At 44.4% G+C, this 18,777-nt stretch overlaps 1 protein-coding gene across 1 annotated transcript in view; it reads right to left on the reverse strand.

The window, feature by feature from the left end:
- Positions 1–18,777, reverse strand: part of EIF2AK3 (eukaryotic translation initiation factor 2 alpha kinase 3) — a 190,424-nt gene that overhangs the window by 34,492 nt on the left and 137,155 nt on the right. The window contains exon 10 of the mRNA XM_078678688.1: positions 5,557–5,669. Within this exon, the coding sequence (XP_078534814.1) occupies positions 5,557–5,669 (113 nt within the window). The remainder of the gene's footprint in view (positions 1–5,556; positions 5,670–18,777) is intronic.

Raw genomic sequence — 18,777 nt, forward strand, 5'->3', positions numbered from 1 at the left:
AAATGATGTTGTCTCCCATTGTTCTCTACACCCTATCCAACATTCCGGTCCCTATCCCCTCCAAATTTTTCAAAAAGATCAATTCTATTCTAGTGTCTTTTCTCTGGAGTAAAAAGAAACCAAGAATGTCTTTAGTACGTCTGATTCGTCCTAAAACTGAAGGTGGGGTTAATTTTCCTGACTTCCCAGCCTACCACAAGGCGTTCCACTTGAGGCAAGCTTCTTTGTGGCTACAAGATCCTGCGACCTCGTGCCCTCTATGGACCAAATTTGAACGCATCCTTCTTTCTCCCTTCTCCTTCGCTGAATACCTCTCCTTCTCCCGTAAACCCACTTCTATCTCTACTCCGATTCACAGATTTACCACTAAACTACTCCTCTCTTCCACGCACTTACCTCCTCCTACCATTGCTGCTTTCCTCTCCTCTCCCATATGGCATAACACATCTTTACTCATACGTGCCAGACCCTTTTTTTGGAAATCTTGGCACTCTTGAGGCCTTCGGTGGATCTCCCAACTCTTTTCTCATTCCTCTTTCCTGTCTTTCGACACCCTTCGCTCCCTCTATGACCTACCCACTTCCTTTGCACGCAAATATCAGTTGCTTAAAGATGCTGTCCTCACGAAATACACTACCCTCTCCCGGGCTTGCCCTCCTCCTCCTTCTTCCACTCCCACTTCCACTCTCCATTCCTTCTTACGTACTTCACCGAGAGCTGCTGCTATTTACAGATACCTTCACGCTGGTGAGACTCCGAGACCCAAATCTAAAGTGGAGGAGTCCTGGGAGCATGATTTATCCGTCTCTTGGTCGGTTTCCTTCTGGGACAAACTCTGGACCAAACTTCGCAAATCCTCCAGAGCAGCAACACTCATTCAGACTCTGTTTTTTATTTACAATAGGCTCCTCTTCACACCCTATGACCTTCACAAACGCTTTTCTAGTACTCCCCACACATGCTGGTCTTGTTTGTCACCACAAGCTGACTTATTTCACATGTTATTTTCATGCACCCATGTTCGTACTTTTTGGCTACAGGTTTGGGCTCAAATTAATTTAATTTTCCACACTACTATCCCTTTTTCCCACACACATGTTTTTATGGGCAGCCTTTCTCCTTGTTGGGATGATGTTGATCTAGAGCCTCAGATTGTTGATCTATTACTTGCCGCTGCCTTCCAACAAATAACAGTTAATTGGAAAGACTTCTCCAAGATTTCCTTCAAGGCGTGGTGGTTTAATGTCTGCCATAACCACAGACTTGACACTGCTTATGTTTACCCGGCTTGTATGGCAACAAAACGTAGGATCTTATGGACTCCCGTTACGCTTTATTTGGACTCATGTAGTGCACGCTTGTTTCACCCTCTGCCTCCACAACAGGAAGTTCCTAAACCACCTTAGCTCCGATACATTCCACTTATTCTCCATTGTATCATTTTGTTTGATTCTTTATCCTGTTTCCATGCTTGTCGTATCTCATGTTCATGTGTTATTTCAATGCCTTTTTTCTTCTTCCATTTTGCAATCCGATTTCTTTTATTATACTGCTTGCTTTTGTCTATTCGTTTTATTTTGCTCAGAGTTTTTATCTTAATATCATATTGTACTCTGTTTTGACACCTGGTTTTCTCTTTTATTATCATCAATAAAATTTTCTTGAACTTAAAAAATGTAATTTGATTTATACATTTATAAGCGCACAAATGCCCAGGGGCATCTTGGCGCTACAAACAGGTGGGCCGAGTAAGGTTGGCAATATGGTGTACATATCATGTTAATTGGAAAAGAGACAAGATTTTCACGCCTTTCTGAAGGATAGCAGCGTAGGGCTGCTGTTTATGGCGACCAGGAGTAGGTTCCATGTCTTGACTGTCCCTGTCAGAAAGCTTCTTCTGCCCCAGCGTGCTTTCTAAAACCTCGGTATTTGCAGAAGTTTGCTGTGTGCGGATCTTAGACTTCTAGACTGCACATACCATTTCAAATGAGTCCTCGGGAATTGAGGCCCAGAACCTTGTAGTGCTTTGAAGGCTAGGCATTGAGATTTAAACGTAATGCTCTTATCCACTGGGAGCCAGTGAAGGGCTCTTAAACAGTGAGAGACTGGCTGGAACCTAGAATATCCAATACTAATCTGGCTGCCGCGTTTTGAAGAGGCTGCAACCTTTGTAGATGCTGAGATTGGATCCCCACGTACAGGGGGTAGCCGTAATCCAACCTGGACAAGGCTAATGCTGTAACCAGTGTTTTTAGGAAGTCAGGTGGATGAAAGGGTGGATTTCCCTGATCATTTTTAGGATGAAGCAAATGGTTGAGGAGAGGGTATTGATCTGATTGTTGAATGTCAGCTTATCATCAATGATGAATCCTAGATTATTTGCCTTGAGCACTGGGGCTGGGCAGACGCCCAGACTGGAGGGCCACCATCTTGGTGACCAAAAGGATGAATCAGAGCACAACAGCAGGACCTCCGTCTTTCCGCCGTTCAGTTTTAGGCAGTTGGACCGCATCCACAGGTTTACCTGTGGCATGCAGCTGTTGAAACGGTCAGCTGTCTCATCAATGTTGCTTGAGACACCACTAACTGGGTGCTGTCAGCATAAGAGACCACTGAGAAACCAAACTGCCTGATGATCGAGGCCAGTGGGGCCACATATACATTAAAGAGTGTGGAGCTTAGGGACGAGCACTGTGGCACACCACAAGGAAGTTTAAAAGGCTCGGAGGAAAAGGCTCCAGATTCTACTGGAAAGATCCTATCTGCAAGAAAAGATGTCAGCAGCATAAGGGCGGTGTCTCTGATCTCCAACTCAGATAGCCTGCTGGCTAATATTTCGTGGTTCACAGTGTTGAAGACCGCCGATAGATCTAACAAAATCAAGGCAGCCTTGCCCCCCTGTGTCCAGTATTCCTCTTAGTTCTTCTGCAGCCATGACCAGAGCTGTCTCAGTTCCATGCCTCTCCCGGAACCTGTACTGTGAGGGATCTAGGAGGTCCCTGGTGGTAATAAAAGCAATGAGCTGTAAATTTAGTATTTTCTCCAGCCGGAAATGGTAGTCTGGAGATGGGTCGATAGCTGCTAGGATCAGTAGGGTAGAGATTTTTTTTTTTTGTTTTTTTTTTTAAGAGTGGAAGGATTTGTCCTATTTTCCAGGCATCTGGGAAAATACCTGACTGAATTATCCCATTGAATGCTACACCAAATTGTTCACTTAATATTTCAGGAATCAGGTGCAGTACTTTGGGAGGACAGGGTTCTGCAGGGGCCTGATTTAGATGTTTTTACCACGCGAATGATCTGTTCTAACGAAGGGTGGGGGAAGGAGAGAGGCGAATTGGAAGAAATAGAATCCGTGAATGCTGTAGTTTTCTCGGGGATGGAGACAACGTTGTCCCTAAAGGATTTATACACCGTTTCAACTTTGTCCCTGTACGACTGTCCCAGTATGTTGCAGAATTCAGCACTGCTTTCCGTCCTGGGTGGCTCTAGTAGTTTAGCTAATCTTTTAACTGTTGAAAAGAGCTCCTTGCCTGAAGGATTTTTTATGAAAAGTATTTTTTCTTCCAATATCAGTTTCTTATAGTCTGCCAAAGATTGTGCATACTTATTTTTTCTATGGGGCCGTAGTTTGCTCTCCACTGTCTTTCAGCCCTTCTACAGGTTTGTTTTGTACCCTTAGCTGATCAGGGAACCATGGCTCTGATGGATTTGGCTCTGATGGATTTTTCCGCGTGGAGAGGAAGCTCTTCATTGGGGCTAAAAGATTTAATGCTGTTTTGATCCAAGTGGAAAGCCCAAGTACAGCAGTGTTAGTGGTGGGGTTTAGCTTTGAGCAGAGTAGCGACGCTTGTAGAGTGAGGGGGTTGATATTAACCTAGTCCCGGCAATTGACTGAGACTGGTGGGTTTGAAGATCTTGGAATGTGCCGATCCGTACTTAGTTTAAACATTATGGCTTTATGGTCTGATAATGGGACGGGTAACACTTCTGAAACTTTAAAGGAAGGATTTGACGTACAAATACCATCTAGGGTGTGCCCTGCGACTTGAGTATCGTGCTTGACAATCTATGACAGGGAAAAACGAGCCATCGTATCGACTAGTGAGGCTGTATCATGATCCACCTGTTTTTCTAAGTGATAGTTGAAGTCTCCTAATATTGTAAAATCAGACGCATCTATACTGGCTTCTAAAAAATCAGAGTGACTCCGCAATAAGGTGATATGGCTTGTAATTAATACTGCAACAATTTGTGGTATTTAAAACAATCAGGGCAAAATAAAAAGTACTTGTGGTATTTTATTTTATATATATTTTTGCCATTTTGTGAAAATACATGTTGCCCATTTACATGCTTTAACAACAACTGCACTAAGACATAGACATTAACACGTTTATTACTACAGTGCAATGGTCACATTATAACTGATTACCACAGTATAACAGAACTAAACTGAGAAAAAACACTTTGTATAGCTTCACAGATTGCATGAAAAATTTAGTTATGCAGGTGAACAGCTCTCCTAATAGATACTGTCTCTGCGATTTTGCATTACTGCACAAATGTAAGCCCTGGCATTCTGGGTGAATATCATTTGTTAAAAAAAGTGCACATGAACACATATCAAGGCATGAATTATATATGCACAGGTGCAGAGAATAATATTTACTACCCTGGTCAAGGACGGGCCATCATGATGAGGATATACATATACATACATATGTATGTATACATATACATACATATATATAGATACATACACATATATATATATATAAATAATTCCTAAACTCTGGCGTGGCTGCCTTACTTCCTGACATGAGTGAGAAGAGAGGGAAGTAATTTATGTGTACACTGGCTGACTATCGACACCCCCCACATTGTCGAGCCCCCGACATTCATAGTTGGGAGTCAGTTTGTCGCGAGTTCTACATAGAATATATATTACATCAATGCATTTCTTGGAGATGTTTGCAATTCAAACTATGCAATTACATAATTAATGATATACACACCACAGGTGACAAAATGCATTGTCAAATTCATTAAGTAAACAAACAAACTCCAACAGTGTCTCTAATAGACTTAGAAGACAGAGTTAAACAACATTCACATATTTGAATCTGGACCCCCATAAAACAGGTAGCCAGGTTACAAATGCCATAATTCCGTTAGTGGAAGTAATTAATGATAACAAGCATGATTTCACATTGACAAGTTATTGTCACTATTATACCTTTATTAAAACTGCAGTCAAGAAGCGATAAGCATGTGTGGGATGCTGAGCTGTGATTGAGGTGTGGGTCAGGCAGATATACTGGGTGGGTCTGATACATTAATTTGCAATTCGTCCAAACGAAAAATAAATATCTTTGGGGGGCTAATTGTCTGGTCCCATCTCGTAGAGGTCTCATGAAGCAACATGACCAGCAACTCTAGTTAAAGAGCTCTAGAGGTTCTTACAATGCCTATTTTCTTTGTTAAACGCACAGTCAATCCTGCTCCTTCTGAATCTTATTGTCATTTCTTTCGTTCAAAGCCAGGGATTCTTACCTTGACACATATCCCGATACTTTATATTCATTCCAGTTGTTATCTCTCAACTCTCCACTAGATGAGTCATATTTACTGTCTGTCTGGCACTGGGTCTCAGACTCCTTTCGCTGCTGAAAAAGTTATATTAAAATGTCAGGGTAAACAATATGATCACCTTTACATGTTACATTTTAATAAGATTTAACATTTACAACAATTCAGTACTCTTAGTAGTGTTTAAATCCCCAAATGAAAATAATGTATTCTATAAAGGTTACAAATGCCTATTTATGCGGCCTAAATTTTTTTAATAGTGAGAAGTCTAGAAATACAAAACTATTCTGCGTAAGATTACAAAAAGTGTTTTTAACATTCTGGTCTAAGGGAATAAATCATCACCACCGACAATAGACTGTAGGCTGATTTTATCTGTTAGTTGTATTGGTTTTACCATGCTGATAAAAAAAGATTTCACGGTCTCAGTATTGAAAGAGTGGGGAGAGGAAGTTGTAGTATACGTCACTCATTCTGCTTTCCACAATCGATACTAAGAGAAACATTACAAATATATGTGATTTAATGCAAAGTGATGCTTGGGAAGAAATGTAATGCCTTGCTGTATAATTTTGTACCAGACCCTATTTTCGGAAAAAGGACAAAGTACATGTGTCAATTATTCCCAAAAAACATACCAAAACTCACAAAAGCAAACTACATTTCCAAACATAAAAATGGAATTTGCACAGTTACAAGCAGAAGAGCAAAGCTGGCCCCACGATTCAAGTCCAAGACAAGTTGGCTAAATTCAGTTCCCTAATTCTGCCTCCACTCCACCCGCAGATGCCGCTAGCCTCCACGACATGTCACACCTGTAGCATTTGTCGGACCTGAGAATTAAAGGCCACTTGAGATCATCACTTATAACAGCATCTCTTGTGCTGTGTGTCCACAGTTCTGGGGGCAGTTCCTGGCACTGTGACTGCAGCCATGTCAGGAGGTGACTTATAGATGCTGCTTCTTGTAGCCCCCATATGATTGTATTTCCCTGGATAATCTGAAATTTGCACACATTATATACTGAAACTGTATGTAGGTAAACATGATAAAAGTTAGAACTACTTATGACAGCACTGTGTGACAGGAACACTGCACTGCCTCAGTCCATGTTATATCATCTGTGTGTGTGAAGTAAGGCTACACCGATGCTGTACCTGTGCCTTGTATGTGGGGGTAGCTTCTATTGCTTCTACCTATGTATTTAGATAGCACCCTGCAAGTCCTTGACAAGGCATGCCTGAGGAATGCAGTGAAAGTTGTTTTGCACTGTTGGTATGTACTCAGCATTTGGAGGGAGAGTTGTTTGTTACAAAGAATGGAAATGGGAGGTAAGAGCTACAAACGATAGCTGCTGAAGACCACTAGGAGTCGCCAACAGGATTTGCAACCAATTGTAATGTAAGAGGGAACGCTCCCTGGCCACTGGAGTGGTACAGTTTTCTGTGATTGGCTGACAGAGTGTGGACCAAACTTCAGTTTCCGAAAGCACCTCATACTGTACTGAGGTAGAGAATGTACAGAGAGAAAGCACTCACAAGCTTTAAGTGAGTGAAAGTAGGATTTGAGTTCTGACCAGTAGAGCTTGGATGGAACCCAGGAATGTGTCAGATGCTTTGCCTATTTTGTACCACTGCGGCACCTTAGCTGTTGCAGAATTAAAGCAATCATTTCCCTCAAACAGCATCTTCACTCAGCCCATGATGTCCAGGTCTTTAGCAGCCTTGATCAACATTTCGTTTCCAGACGCTGAGCATGTACGTATGTGTTTCCTGGACATGCTTGACGCACGAATCCAGAGTAGACTGCCATAACTGCACCAGCCTGCCTGAAAGGTAGAGCAAGAGCACAGAAATTATCTCCCAGTACTCAAAGATATTTGGGTACCTTGTCCATGTGGGATGACTACAGATTTCCCCATGAAGGAAGATCCCATCAAAAACACAGTCTGCGATAGTGGACCGCAGAAACTAACACTGCGTCATGTTTAGAAGCTCTGTATTTCTTGACCAGAAACTTCAAAATACCAGGATTAGAGTTCCTCAACTTACAGCATCCAAAGAGGCAGTACTCGGAGCATAATGCCCTCATTCTCCACTGCTTTTTTAACACCTTGGCTGCTAAGGCAATTCCCGCTGGGTGCTGACTATTCAGATTCCCATTGTTCATGACAAGGTCAGCTCGTCATAAGCACAGCTCCAGTGTACTGCATGACGAGCTGACCTTGTCATGAGCATGGAAGAGGTTAAAGAACTGCGGTACACCTCATTGCTGAAGTTACATACTCTATATCTTTTTCACAATCGTTAGAATTGGTCTTGAGAGTGGAGTTGGAGATGTATTAACAGGAGCATCCTTGAGGTTCAATGGACCCACCGGAGAGATCAGCCAGGGCCAGAAACTAGGAGAAGCTTTGAATGGATCAATATCACGCGAGCCAGACCAAGCAGTGCTGGCATCAGAGATATCAGTATGAAAACCAGTGTTAATGCTAAATCTTTGGCCTTTAGTTGACACTCAAACATCCATGAAAATATTTGATAGGAGAAGTAAAAATGACCAACTGGAAAAGCCAATTCATCGGTCATTTTAGACGGACATCTCTAGATCACCGTGTTCTCTGGCTAGATTCCCCTTGGAATATTCTCTTCAGGACAAAGTCAGTTATCAGAGCCGTGTACCAATGGATTTCCGTGGAAGCTGACCATGGATACTGGCTAGGTAACAACTGTTGTGACCAAGTTCGAGGAAGAGAAATAGATGGGCGTCAAACACAACTCAGTTCCAATCAGTTGGGTCTTTAATGGCTGTCACAGCACCAGCAGGCGCAACAGAAGTAATGGTTTTGCAAAGAGTGGCAGCACCCTGCACTGTCTTCACTTTTCATGTGAATCTTGTGCACCCGCACACTGTGTGTCAGTAAGAGTGAACTGGCATAGCCTGACTTTTCCATAAATGATTGGACTACCTTCTCTCTCTCAGCAACCAGAGATACCAGGCATGAGACCACCGGCCAATAAGAAGCAGAATGATGCTAGGCTAATCTGCATAAACGGAAGGATACCCAAAGATCTACTTCTACATCTGAGGGCAGCTTGCAAGTAGGAAGGCTGGGGGACCTAGGATAAGATGTCTCGCTACGTCATTATCTTAAGAGATATTGTTGCGGAGTACAATTTAAGAAGAGAAACTTAAATCTTGCTGAATATAAAATACAATATTCCCAGAAGCACAGGGTTACTTTCGCTTGGCATTTACAAATACATGATCCGTCACAGATTTTGGTGACATAGTTGCACAAACAGCATAGACATGCAGAGGATGACTGATCCCCTGGCATTTTAGACTAACAGCTTCTGCAGCATGCTTGTATAAAGATTCATATAGTTTGAACCCAGAATACAGAGGCGGAAGCGGTCCGAGACTAAGAGAGAAATAATTAAGCACTGGCACAGGTCAATTGCTCTTGCATTGGCAAGCGGGTGTAATAGTTACATTTTATTTTAAGCATATGCCACAAAAATAAAGATAAGAAAGGAAATACAATACAATACAATACATTACATGGGCTAACCATATGCTTGCAGTACAAATTTAAAATTGAAAAAAATAACAACTGGATATATATTTTCAATACAACAATGCAGGGGCTTCCTAAAGGCAGGAGTAATCAGAAGAGGTACTGAAGTCCTTTTTTATGTGTGTGCACACTGTAGGAAAATATGGTTAAAGTCACTAAGAAAAGTTACTATTAGCTTTGACTTACTGTGTTCTGAAAGCATAGCTTCAACCAGGCTTCTCCAACAAGTAGCTGGCGAGCTACTGGTAACTCTCCAGCTACTAGGAAGTAGCTCTTCTGTGTGCAGCCCAACCCACTAAATTAGAAGCTTTTGCATTGTTCAAATACCATGTCTATACAAAACGAAAAACATGCATCCAGCCACTAATGTTTGTATTTTTAGAAGTCATTGGCTAATGTTTGGAGGAAAATGGGTGAATTTCCATTCCAACCACTGAGTTGGGTGTAATACTAAACATATGTTATTTCAATGCCCAGATGCTTTAAATGTGAACTTGCACTATACCAATACACGTTAAGTTATGTTTAAAGCTGCTATTTGAGTGATAAATTATGCAGCATTGAGGAGACTTGTAAGGACCTTCAATTCAGGGACACTGCAGCTACGGCTGTTTTGTAGTACCCATATAGACCTATTTCAAACTGATAAAGCCTTTTTTTAGGTTTCGTAACCTGGCGAGGGGCGAAGCCACTCCCAGATCGAAATCTGTTGTTTCTAATAGTGAGGTTAGGACAGCCTCTGTTTCCAATTGGCTAGCTCCATAAATGGAGGCTAGCCATTGGGAGACAGAGGCTGTCAATCGCGCTTTCTCTCGAAAACGCGATTCGGGGGCGTTTCTGGTGCTTTTTTTAAGCCCCGCCCCTTTGTCCCGGGCCGCGCTGCGATTGGCTGCCGGCCCGGGACACCCCCGTGACGTCATTCCCGGGCCGCGCTGTGATTGGCTGCCGGCCCGGGACACCCCCGTGACGTCAGCCAATCACAGCGCGGCCGGGACCTGACTTATTTTTTCTAACTTTCAGCCATGCTGCACAGCAGGTATTCGGTCCTATGTACACCATAGCTGAAAGGACTTGACCAGACCTAGTGACTTTGCCAGTGGGCGGTACTTTACGTTGTTCACAATGAGGCTCGTCACCGCGGACGGCCTCTCCTTCCAAGCTTCCTGAGTTCCCCTTGTTCTTCTATACTTTACTCTGACGTTGGATAGATTAACGGTTTTGATATTGTGCATCGCATTTGTAAGACTGCTTAAACGACTGTATCTTTATTAGAATTCTAAACGTGTAAATTTGACATTGGTAAACTAAAATGAATTGTCAGAGCGGAGAATCGGGCCGCAGTCACTGCAGCGCCCAGAAGCAAGAAGATGCGCAATCTTAGGTGTACTAAGGCAATCTTAGGTGTACTAAGGCACACTAAAGCATTCCATAGGCGCTTCCCGGACCAATCACGGCTCCCCGGTGCACACAGGCTCAGCTGAGAACGATGCACTCGCCCACAACCCGGCGAGCAGCAGAAATGCACGAAAGCTGCGCAGTGCGGTGGGGGGGAGAGAGAGAGAGCGCTCGGCGAACATCCCAGAATGCCTCGCACGGTACAAAAATAACGGAGCTGCAGCATCATCAGCAGCACGGACCGGGCGCAGCACGACGGAGGCAGCAGCACTGCACCTGCTCGAGACCCTGTCCAAGGAGACTGCAGGCGCGGGAGGCCCGTTCGTCAGCAGCTGGAGGTGAAAGAGGCTCACCCGAGGCCCGCGCCAAGCCCGGCTGGATAGGGGCAGGGAGGACGGAGAAGCGCGGGCAGCCAGGGGGCGAGGCAAGGGCATCGGCCCTGGCGACGAACAGAGGCTTGGGAACTAATCGGGGAAAGGGGTGGGATCGAGAGACGGGTATTCGGACAGATTCCATAAACGAGCTCATGGTTTAAGTTACAACAAGGCGTTATATGTAAACTGGGGCCGCGTCCCTTACCCTCAACTGCAGTCGTGGTAGGGGGGTGGAGGGGGAGTGCATTTTCTGCCTGTGCCGCATGTATTTATCTTTTTTAGAATATTAATTTGCTGTTTCGTCGCACGGATTTGCGTGTGCAAACCTTCTTTTGTATACAGTAGCTGTCTGTGTAAATGAGCGCGTGTAAGTGGCGGTGTATACAGAGCAAAAATGGCAACATTTTAGGCCAGGAAAGTGTAGGATTTAGAAAAAAAATCGGAGGAATGCATTTTCCCCATTGAATTATGTTGAACCAGAGGCCGTTTCAGGTGGGGCCGTTAAAATCAAGTTGGGGGCGGAGGGGTGTTGTGTTTCAAAAATCGGGAGTAACCCACCTGCATCGGGTCCGTTGCCATGTATGTCAGAGGCTTGCTTGTATATATAGCTTTAGTCAAGTCTGTGTTGCCAAACGTTTGTTGAATCTGTATGTGCACAGGTTTGTGCGACATTAATCATGGCTTTCCCGATTGTGCCAGTGTTTTCTCTGTAGCACAGGAAAGGCAGTACGTATTGTTCAGCATTGGGGGATGGGTCAAGAAGCCACATAGATGCAGAGAATGCTGTACTATTTGGTAGCAATTCCCTAGGGGCCTGTTGCTGGACACAAAAAATGTAATGTAGCACCTAGAAACTTCTATTGTAGCAGAATGTTATAGAGGTGGGCGACTCAAACTGACAGGGAGAGTCGAGCCAATGCCTGGGCCGGCTCTTAAAGTCTGTGCACGAGCCGCGCCTCGAAAAGAGCATCTAAATCATACAACAAAAACATCAGGGGGAAATATGATAGTCTCTTTAAAATTTAAAAGGGTATTTCATTAACATGCAGAAACATTTTATCTTAATACATCAAATGTTTTTGTACAGAGCACACTAAAGGTGCTCCGATATGTGATCATAAAAAAAGTAGGCTTTGGAAAATAAATTATTTGTATAGGATCACACAAGTTGATCGTAAGGGGAAGCCAGGACTGGTCCCAGGTTTTCTAGTTTCACATGATACAATTCACCTGCCAGATGAAAACTTTTTTCTCTCCCTTTTAAAACCAAAAGTTTATGCTAACTTTTTAACTCTTAGTCACGATAGTGTGGGGGGCAAGCAGCATCCACAATAAAGGTGGGTTTGTTTTGGGCTTGACGGTCCAAAAGGACCTTGAGCTGGCAATAGCCAGGCCTCAGGCTCCAACCTTTAGCGTCTCGCCCACCTCCAGTAGGTTAGCTGCATGAATGATATTCAAAACTGTGATATCTCGGAAATTGTAAAGGCTAAATTGACGATTGGAATGGCTGCAGAATCTGGATAACCACCCGCAACCATTGAAACCAGACACCCCTATGCACAGAATGTAAATTTGTGAGATCTCTGGGATTGCATAGGGCACACTACGGGCATGATCGGGTGCAGACGTGCATAGGCTCACCAGCAATGAAGCAGGAAAGCATTTCTGCATCTGCACATCCTGGCGATGCACACTCTGTAGTTTTTGATCTCAGTTGTTTCTCCGGGCAGCAGCAATGCAGTAATCCCATGGCTAACTTCTTTCTGGTTTCATCTGCACGGATGTACGAGTAAGTGGGGTCGTGCTGATTGGTCTAGGGTCAGCTCCACTCCTTGCAGAGAGACCAGCTCCCCTCCCCAACACTATGGTTATAATGGCAAAATGTTCTAAGATTCGTGGATTGGCTTTAGCCCGAGGAAGCACAGCCACTCGCAAACAAAGAGCTCCTCGAGTTTCAGGCTGTGTACAAGTAATTGACCTGAATGGCCTTTATTTAAGCATGGAGGTACTGGCACGCAGCATAGGCCACTGAAAATTCTGATGTGTTCAAAATTTGAAATTCTCTCCCATTCAGGGAAAACTTCCCACTTTGTCCAGATTACTCGGGGGCTCCTGGTGCAGGTAGTCACTGATCAGACAACTTGGGAATGGTCAAGGTGTGCTTAAATTTTACATTCAGGCCGCCATTGCTACGTAACTGATAGCAAGAGGGCAAAGAGAGGACGTGGAGAGGCAGGGGATCCTGTTCTAAGCAAATAAAGGGACAGCAACCTTCACCAACCCAACAGGAAGGAGTTCTTGGTCGGGTAGGAGTTCCTGAGCACAGGAACATGCAGGTGGTCATATCCACCCTGGTCATGTTCACCATGGACAAACACTTTCCAAGGAGATCGCAGTTTTGCACAACCACCCATTCTCCCCAAGGGTTGCCCTCCATTAATTCCACCCAGTGACGCACTCACAGGCACAATACACACTACGCCCACACCTATTGCGAGTTAGGATAAGACGGAACAGGCCTTTACTGGAGAGACCCAAGGGGCATTCTACCACCAGGCCTGATCTATGATTATTATCAATCACCTCACAGCCCGGGAGAGGGGGTAGTCAGCACCCTCACTCCAGCCGGAGAGACACACAGGATGTGGTGCTTTCCTTGTCAGTAGGGCTGGCTCTGCTGCCAAATGACAAGATTAACCTATGGAGAACTTAGTTGACTAAGTTCACTGAAATAAAAGGGTAGCTGAAAAGCATTAACAGGGCAGTGTGGCATAGCTTATCCAAGCCTCGCAGATAGACTTGACACGTTCTCACGGATATAACGGCATCACCTGCGCAGATTAAATTAAACTGCGGAAAATTTTCCAGATGCAGCCGGACGCCTTGGGAAAGGGTCATGAATGATGAATAGTCTGTGAGAATCAGTATCAAATACAGTTAAACGTTCATGCATCTTATGCACGTTTTAACACAAAATAAAAAAATGTCGCACGGTTTTTGGTTTCTAGTATATATTGATTTTACTGTGTTTTACGGAACAGCGCTAATCCGCTCCTGGGTTGAATAGCACTTTATAAAAATGTCTATGAATCAATTGCAAAATAAGCCACTATGGTCACGAGGCTATCCAATCAAAAACACACACTAACATTTTCACACAACCACATTTTCCTGAGCCACTTTAGCAACACATCTAACATGCTTATAATGCATAAGCAACTTACGATCAACCTGTTTATTGCAACAGCAAACTCAGCAGCGAGCCCTCTTAATGCAAAGCATGCCACATCCTCTTTACTTCAAATATCAGCCCACCATACTGTGCCCCATCCTTTCAACCAAAACCGGGTATGGGGCTCACCTCCTAAATGGATTTCTATTCAGAGGTACACGTACTACAAGATGGCATCGCTCACAATATAAAAGGCAAACTAAAAATTTTAATTAGTACCTTCTGAATTTAGCAGGACTCTGCAGTGGCTCTGCTGCGGGATTAGAGGAGGTGGGTTCGTTTTCATACTGCATACCCTTCACCCACTCTTACTTTATCTCTTTCAGCATGGGTGCCAACATCCCCCCAGTGCCACCCTCTGAACACAGTCCTTCCCAGGCGCTTGAAGAACTGAAAGCACGGCTGCTGGACGATTCTTGGGCTCTAGGAGGACTGGTGGTGCTTGGGTCCTTCTGCATCCTCGTCATGGCCCTGCTCGCCTTTGCAGCACTCTTCGGCTGCTGCTCTGGCTCAGAGCGCAAGACAGGGCATCGATAGCCCAGAAGACCGGATGGACAGACATCAGCAGTTATCAGCACAATGCTCCTCAGTTTGATCACTTTTCCATGAGAACCCTGGATACTGGTCTCTCTTCATGCCAGTTCTTGATGCCAGTCTATGACCCGAGCTGGGTTGTACCGTGTGTCTGGATGTGTCTAGGGCCTGCCTGATGTCAGGTTATAGTCAATGGCAAGAAAGCAGTAAGCACCAGCTTGGCGGGCTTGTGCCAGACAGTATTTCTGGGGACTGCTATCACTCCATTGGCTCGCCTGCTTCCCAAGCTACCAGTGCAGACACATCAGCAGTTCTTTTTCCATAGGAGGAAACAAGCGCTTTCAAGAAGGATGCAGGAGATTAGCTGCCAGGAACCACAGTTTTGAGATCTCATGCCTGAGATGAGAAAACAGCAATCTTGCCTGTTTAATAGCGCCATAAGCCTATCCAATGTGTTGTCTAAGGCCTGAGACAATAATAATATGTCTATACCCAAAGTAACCAAGTCTGCCGTCTGAGGCAATATTCCGATTGGCATACCACTAGGGACGACTCTACTGTCTTAGACCTAAGCCCGTACATACATTGTTATACCTGAACAAGTACCGCTGTTTGACACCTCAGTCTGACACCTTGGTCTGTGTGATCTTAATAACTCGAGGGACGTGAGTGGTCAGTTGATAGTCCTGTTTTCAGAGTCACAAACTTGTGAAGGCTTCATTTATCCGAAAGCTAGCTCTCCTGTCCGAAGCATGAGTGTGTATGCTGTCCGAGGTCTGAGCCTGTGTCCAGTGTGTAACCTGAGTGACCGCTTGCAGGATTGGCCCTCTAGCACAACCTTGAGCCCCAAGGGGAAACCATGCTATCTGAAGCCTGTTCCTTTAAGACACAGTATTACTTCTGGACACTGAAAGCCCCGAAGTAGCGTCTTCCTTCTGCGAGGTGGTCTAGCAGTCGCTCAATGCTTTGCAGTGAGCGGAGTGGGAATGCAGTGATGCTCAGCACTGATCAATCTGAAAGCTAAACTGAAGGACATTTCCTCAAAGGGTGGTTGCACAGTGTAGGTGAATTAGTTTTCTGGAAAGCCCCAAGGTCTAAGCAATGGATCACCTAAGTGGACTGTTCAGAGAAGTGTAAAAGATAACAAGAGTCAGCAAATAGAACATGGTTGATGTAGAAAACTTTCATAACGTTTCCACCATTATACAATGTTATAAATTACCTTTATTAAAATATGTATTTTAGAAGACTAAAGATCATCAAAGTAAAGGTAAAAATGGGTGGGTCTCATCAATTTCTCCTATTTCTACGTTCGTCAGCCTTTCTAAAAGTCCAAGATGGATAAGGAAGAGCAGAAAAAGTCTGTAGCGGGGTAAACAGGTGGAGGGCGCTTAATAACATCTTACCAACAGCCGACTGTACAGGTCTAGTCTTTATGTGGCATCCTTTACAAATTAATAACCGTTTTCTAGGTCTCGGCTAGCATAGGCTGTGCACATGCGCAGTCTCGCTGGCGAGATTTAATGTTTTGGAGTAGCGAGGTTAAGCCCCGCCCCTCTTCTCCATTGGCTGGCCTCCTAAACGGCAGACAGCCATTGGAGAAGAGGTGCCAGTGACGTTCTTTTTTCGATCTAAGCCCCGTCCTTTTGCGATTGGGGGGGGGGGTGTTTTTGACTTTTTCTACCTAGTGACGTTCTCAGTCCAAAACACCACCCCTAGTCTGAAAAGGAGGGGGCTTACAGGGAATGTCTTGGCGTCGGTGCGCTTGTTTTCTGAACTGCTTGTTTTCCTTAGGGGCAAGCGGGTTAAGGACATAAGAAACATATTTCCCATAACAACACTGAACATTAAAGTTTCACTTTGTTTTAATAATTTGCTGCTGGTTTAGCCATAAGGCGGAGAGAATCACTGATGTTTAGCTTGGATGTAAGCCCCGAGATTAGAGCACGTAAAATTGCTCTTGTGGTGTTTACTTTCGGAGAGGAATGCGGTGATGTATTTCCCTTTGGTTCTGATGTTGGGAGAAGGCAGGATCCTCCTGGCTTCAGACCCTCGGTGAGGCACGCACTCCGACTGGAAGAACCATGTGTTGATCTCAGTACTGCAGTTTCCGCATTCCGGCACGCGCCAGGGCTCCGCTTGGACTACAGAGGCTTGATTGCGCCCAGCTAGGAGCAGCGTCGGCGTGAACTGAGGCAGCGCACAGGGGAGGGGTTGTAATTACCCGCAGATGCCTACCACCATAGCACGCACATAGTGCCGCAAAAGCCTGAGCACTACTAGAACTCTTCGTCTTGGCGAGCTCTATGCACATAATGTAGGCATGCGAAAATAATGCCGATTGAATAAATCGCAAACAGATGTCATATCTGACCATGTTTTCGAATATCAGTCTCTGGTACATATAAATAATGTAGTAATGTATTAAAATGGCAATTCCAACTCCACCGACACCCCCACTCACACATAAAACAGGATTCTCCTTGTACCCAAGAATGTGGTCTCGCTCATTTCGTGGTCAGGCACACGCAGACTACACTCAGGTGATTACTCATTGCCTCAGTGACTTTAGATGCTCTGACTCATTCACAAATAGCTCCAGTCCTGCGCCCAGGCTTTGTTTTCAAGCATGTCAGTATTTGTGCGGTGCCTCTGGAGGGAACAGACTGTTGTGTACAGGTCCTGCACTATTTACCTCTCTGTTCTGAAGAACAAAACTCATTAGCCATATCTTTGTCGCCATCTTAAAACTGATAACAAATTAACACCAATTATCTAGTCCCAGAGGTCACGGGGAGGTGGTTGCAGAAGAGTTTGTGTAGAACCGGTTCTCTGCTGGCTTCCCAGAAGCACATGCAGCCGAACAACACCGCAAAACAGTTCCAGGCGCGCCGAGGGCTCCCTGCGAAGCCGCTCTGTGTGTGTGGCTGTGTGTGGCTGTGTGTGTGGCTCTGTGTGTTTGGCTCTGTGTGTGTGTGTTTGTGTGTGTGGCTGTGTGTGAGTGTGGCTCTGTGTGTGTGAGTGTGGCTGTGTGTGAGTGTGGCTGTGTGTGAGTGTGGCTGTGTGTGAGTGTGGCTGTGTGTGAGTGTGGCTGTGTGTGAGTGTGGCTCTGTGTGAGTGGCTCTGTGTGTGGCTGTGTGTGTGTGGCTGTGTGTGTGTGTGTGGCTGTGTGTGTGGCTGTGTGGCTGTGTGTGTGGCTGTGTGTGTGTGTGGGGGTGGCTCTGTGTGTGGCTCTGTGTGTGTGTGTGTGTGTGTGTTGTGTGTGTGTGGCTCTCTGTGTGTATGTGTGGGTGCAAATGCAATAGGTCTCACATTTGCGAGACATTAAGCTATTGGCATTGTAAATGACAAGGCCATTTATGTATCTGTTTTCAAAACCAACACATAAATACAAATGTTGTCATTTACAATGCCAATAGCTCAAACTTTTCCATAGGCGAAACCGTTGCATTGTAAATGCTTGTTTTACTTTACTTCTGACAAACCTACCTGATGCACTGAGCTGATTACTGCTAATAACACTGTATGGGGTGACCACTAATATAATCTTGTCTACTGTGGTGACTATTACAACACTATTCATATTAGTAGCGCTGGATGATTTTCATTGGACATAAGTAGCTCTCTTATAGAAAAGGTTGGAGACCCATGGTTTAAACCACACTGGGAAACATGTAAAAGTATTTAACAAGAAAAATATAATGAGAGAGAAAAAAGCACTGTGCAAAACCTTAAAAAAACAGGCTTTGGCACAACCAATAATACTTATACATTTGCAAGCTTTATTAATATGTAAGATTCTTTTCATTTGTTTATTGTAATATGTGCAACAGAAATAAAAGAGAAAAACCTCACAACATTCATTCCCCCAAAAGTGTGGCCAAAATATCCTTGAAATAAAAAAACTTTAATTTAAAAAACATTCACTGATGTGGTGTTTTACTGGTTATATTTTTAATAGCAAGCCTTTCAGTTGTGGCAACCAATTTGGTTAATCATTTGCGAAGTAGACAGGAAGATATCACCACCTAACCAAGCACTCAAATTGCAAGTATCTACAACATTACAAT

This window comes from Lissotriton helveticus, chromosome 2_2 (genome assembly GCF_964261635.1).
Source record: "Lissotriton helveticus chromosome 2_2, aLisHel1.1, whole genome shotgun sequence".
NCBI lineage: Eukaryota > Metazoa > Chordata > Amphibia > Caudata > Salamandridae > Lissotriton > Lissotriton helveticus.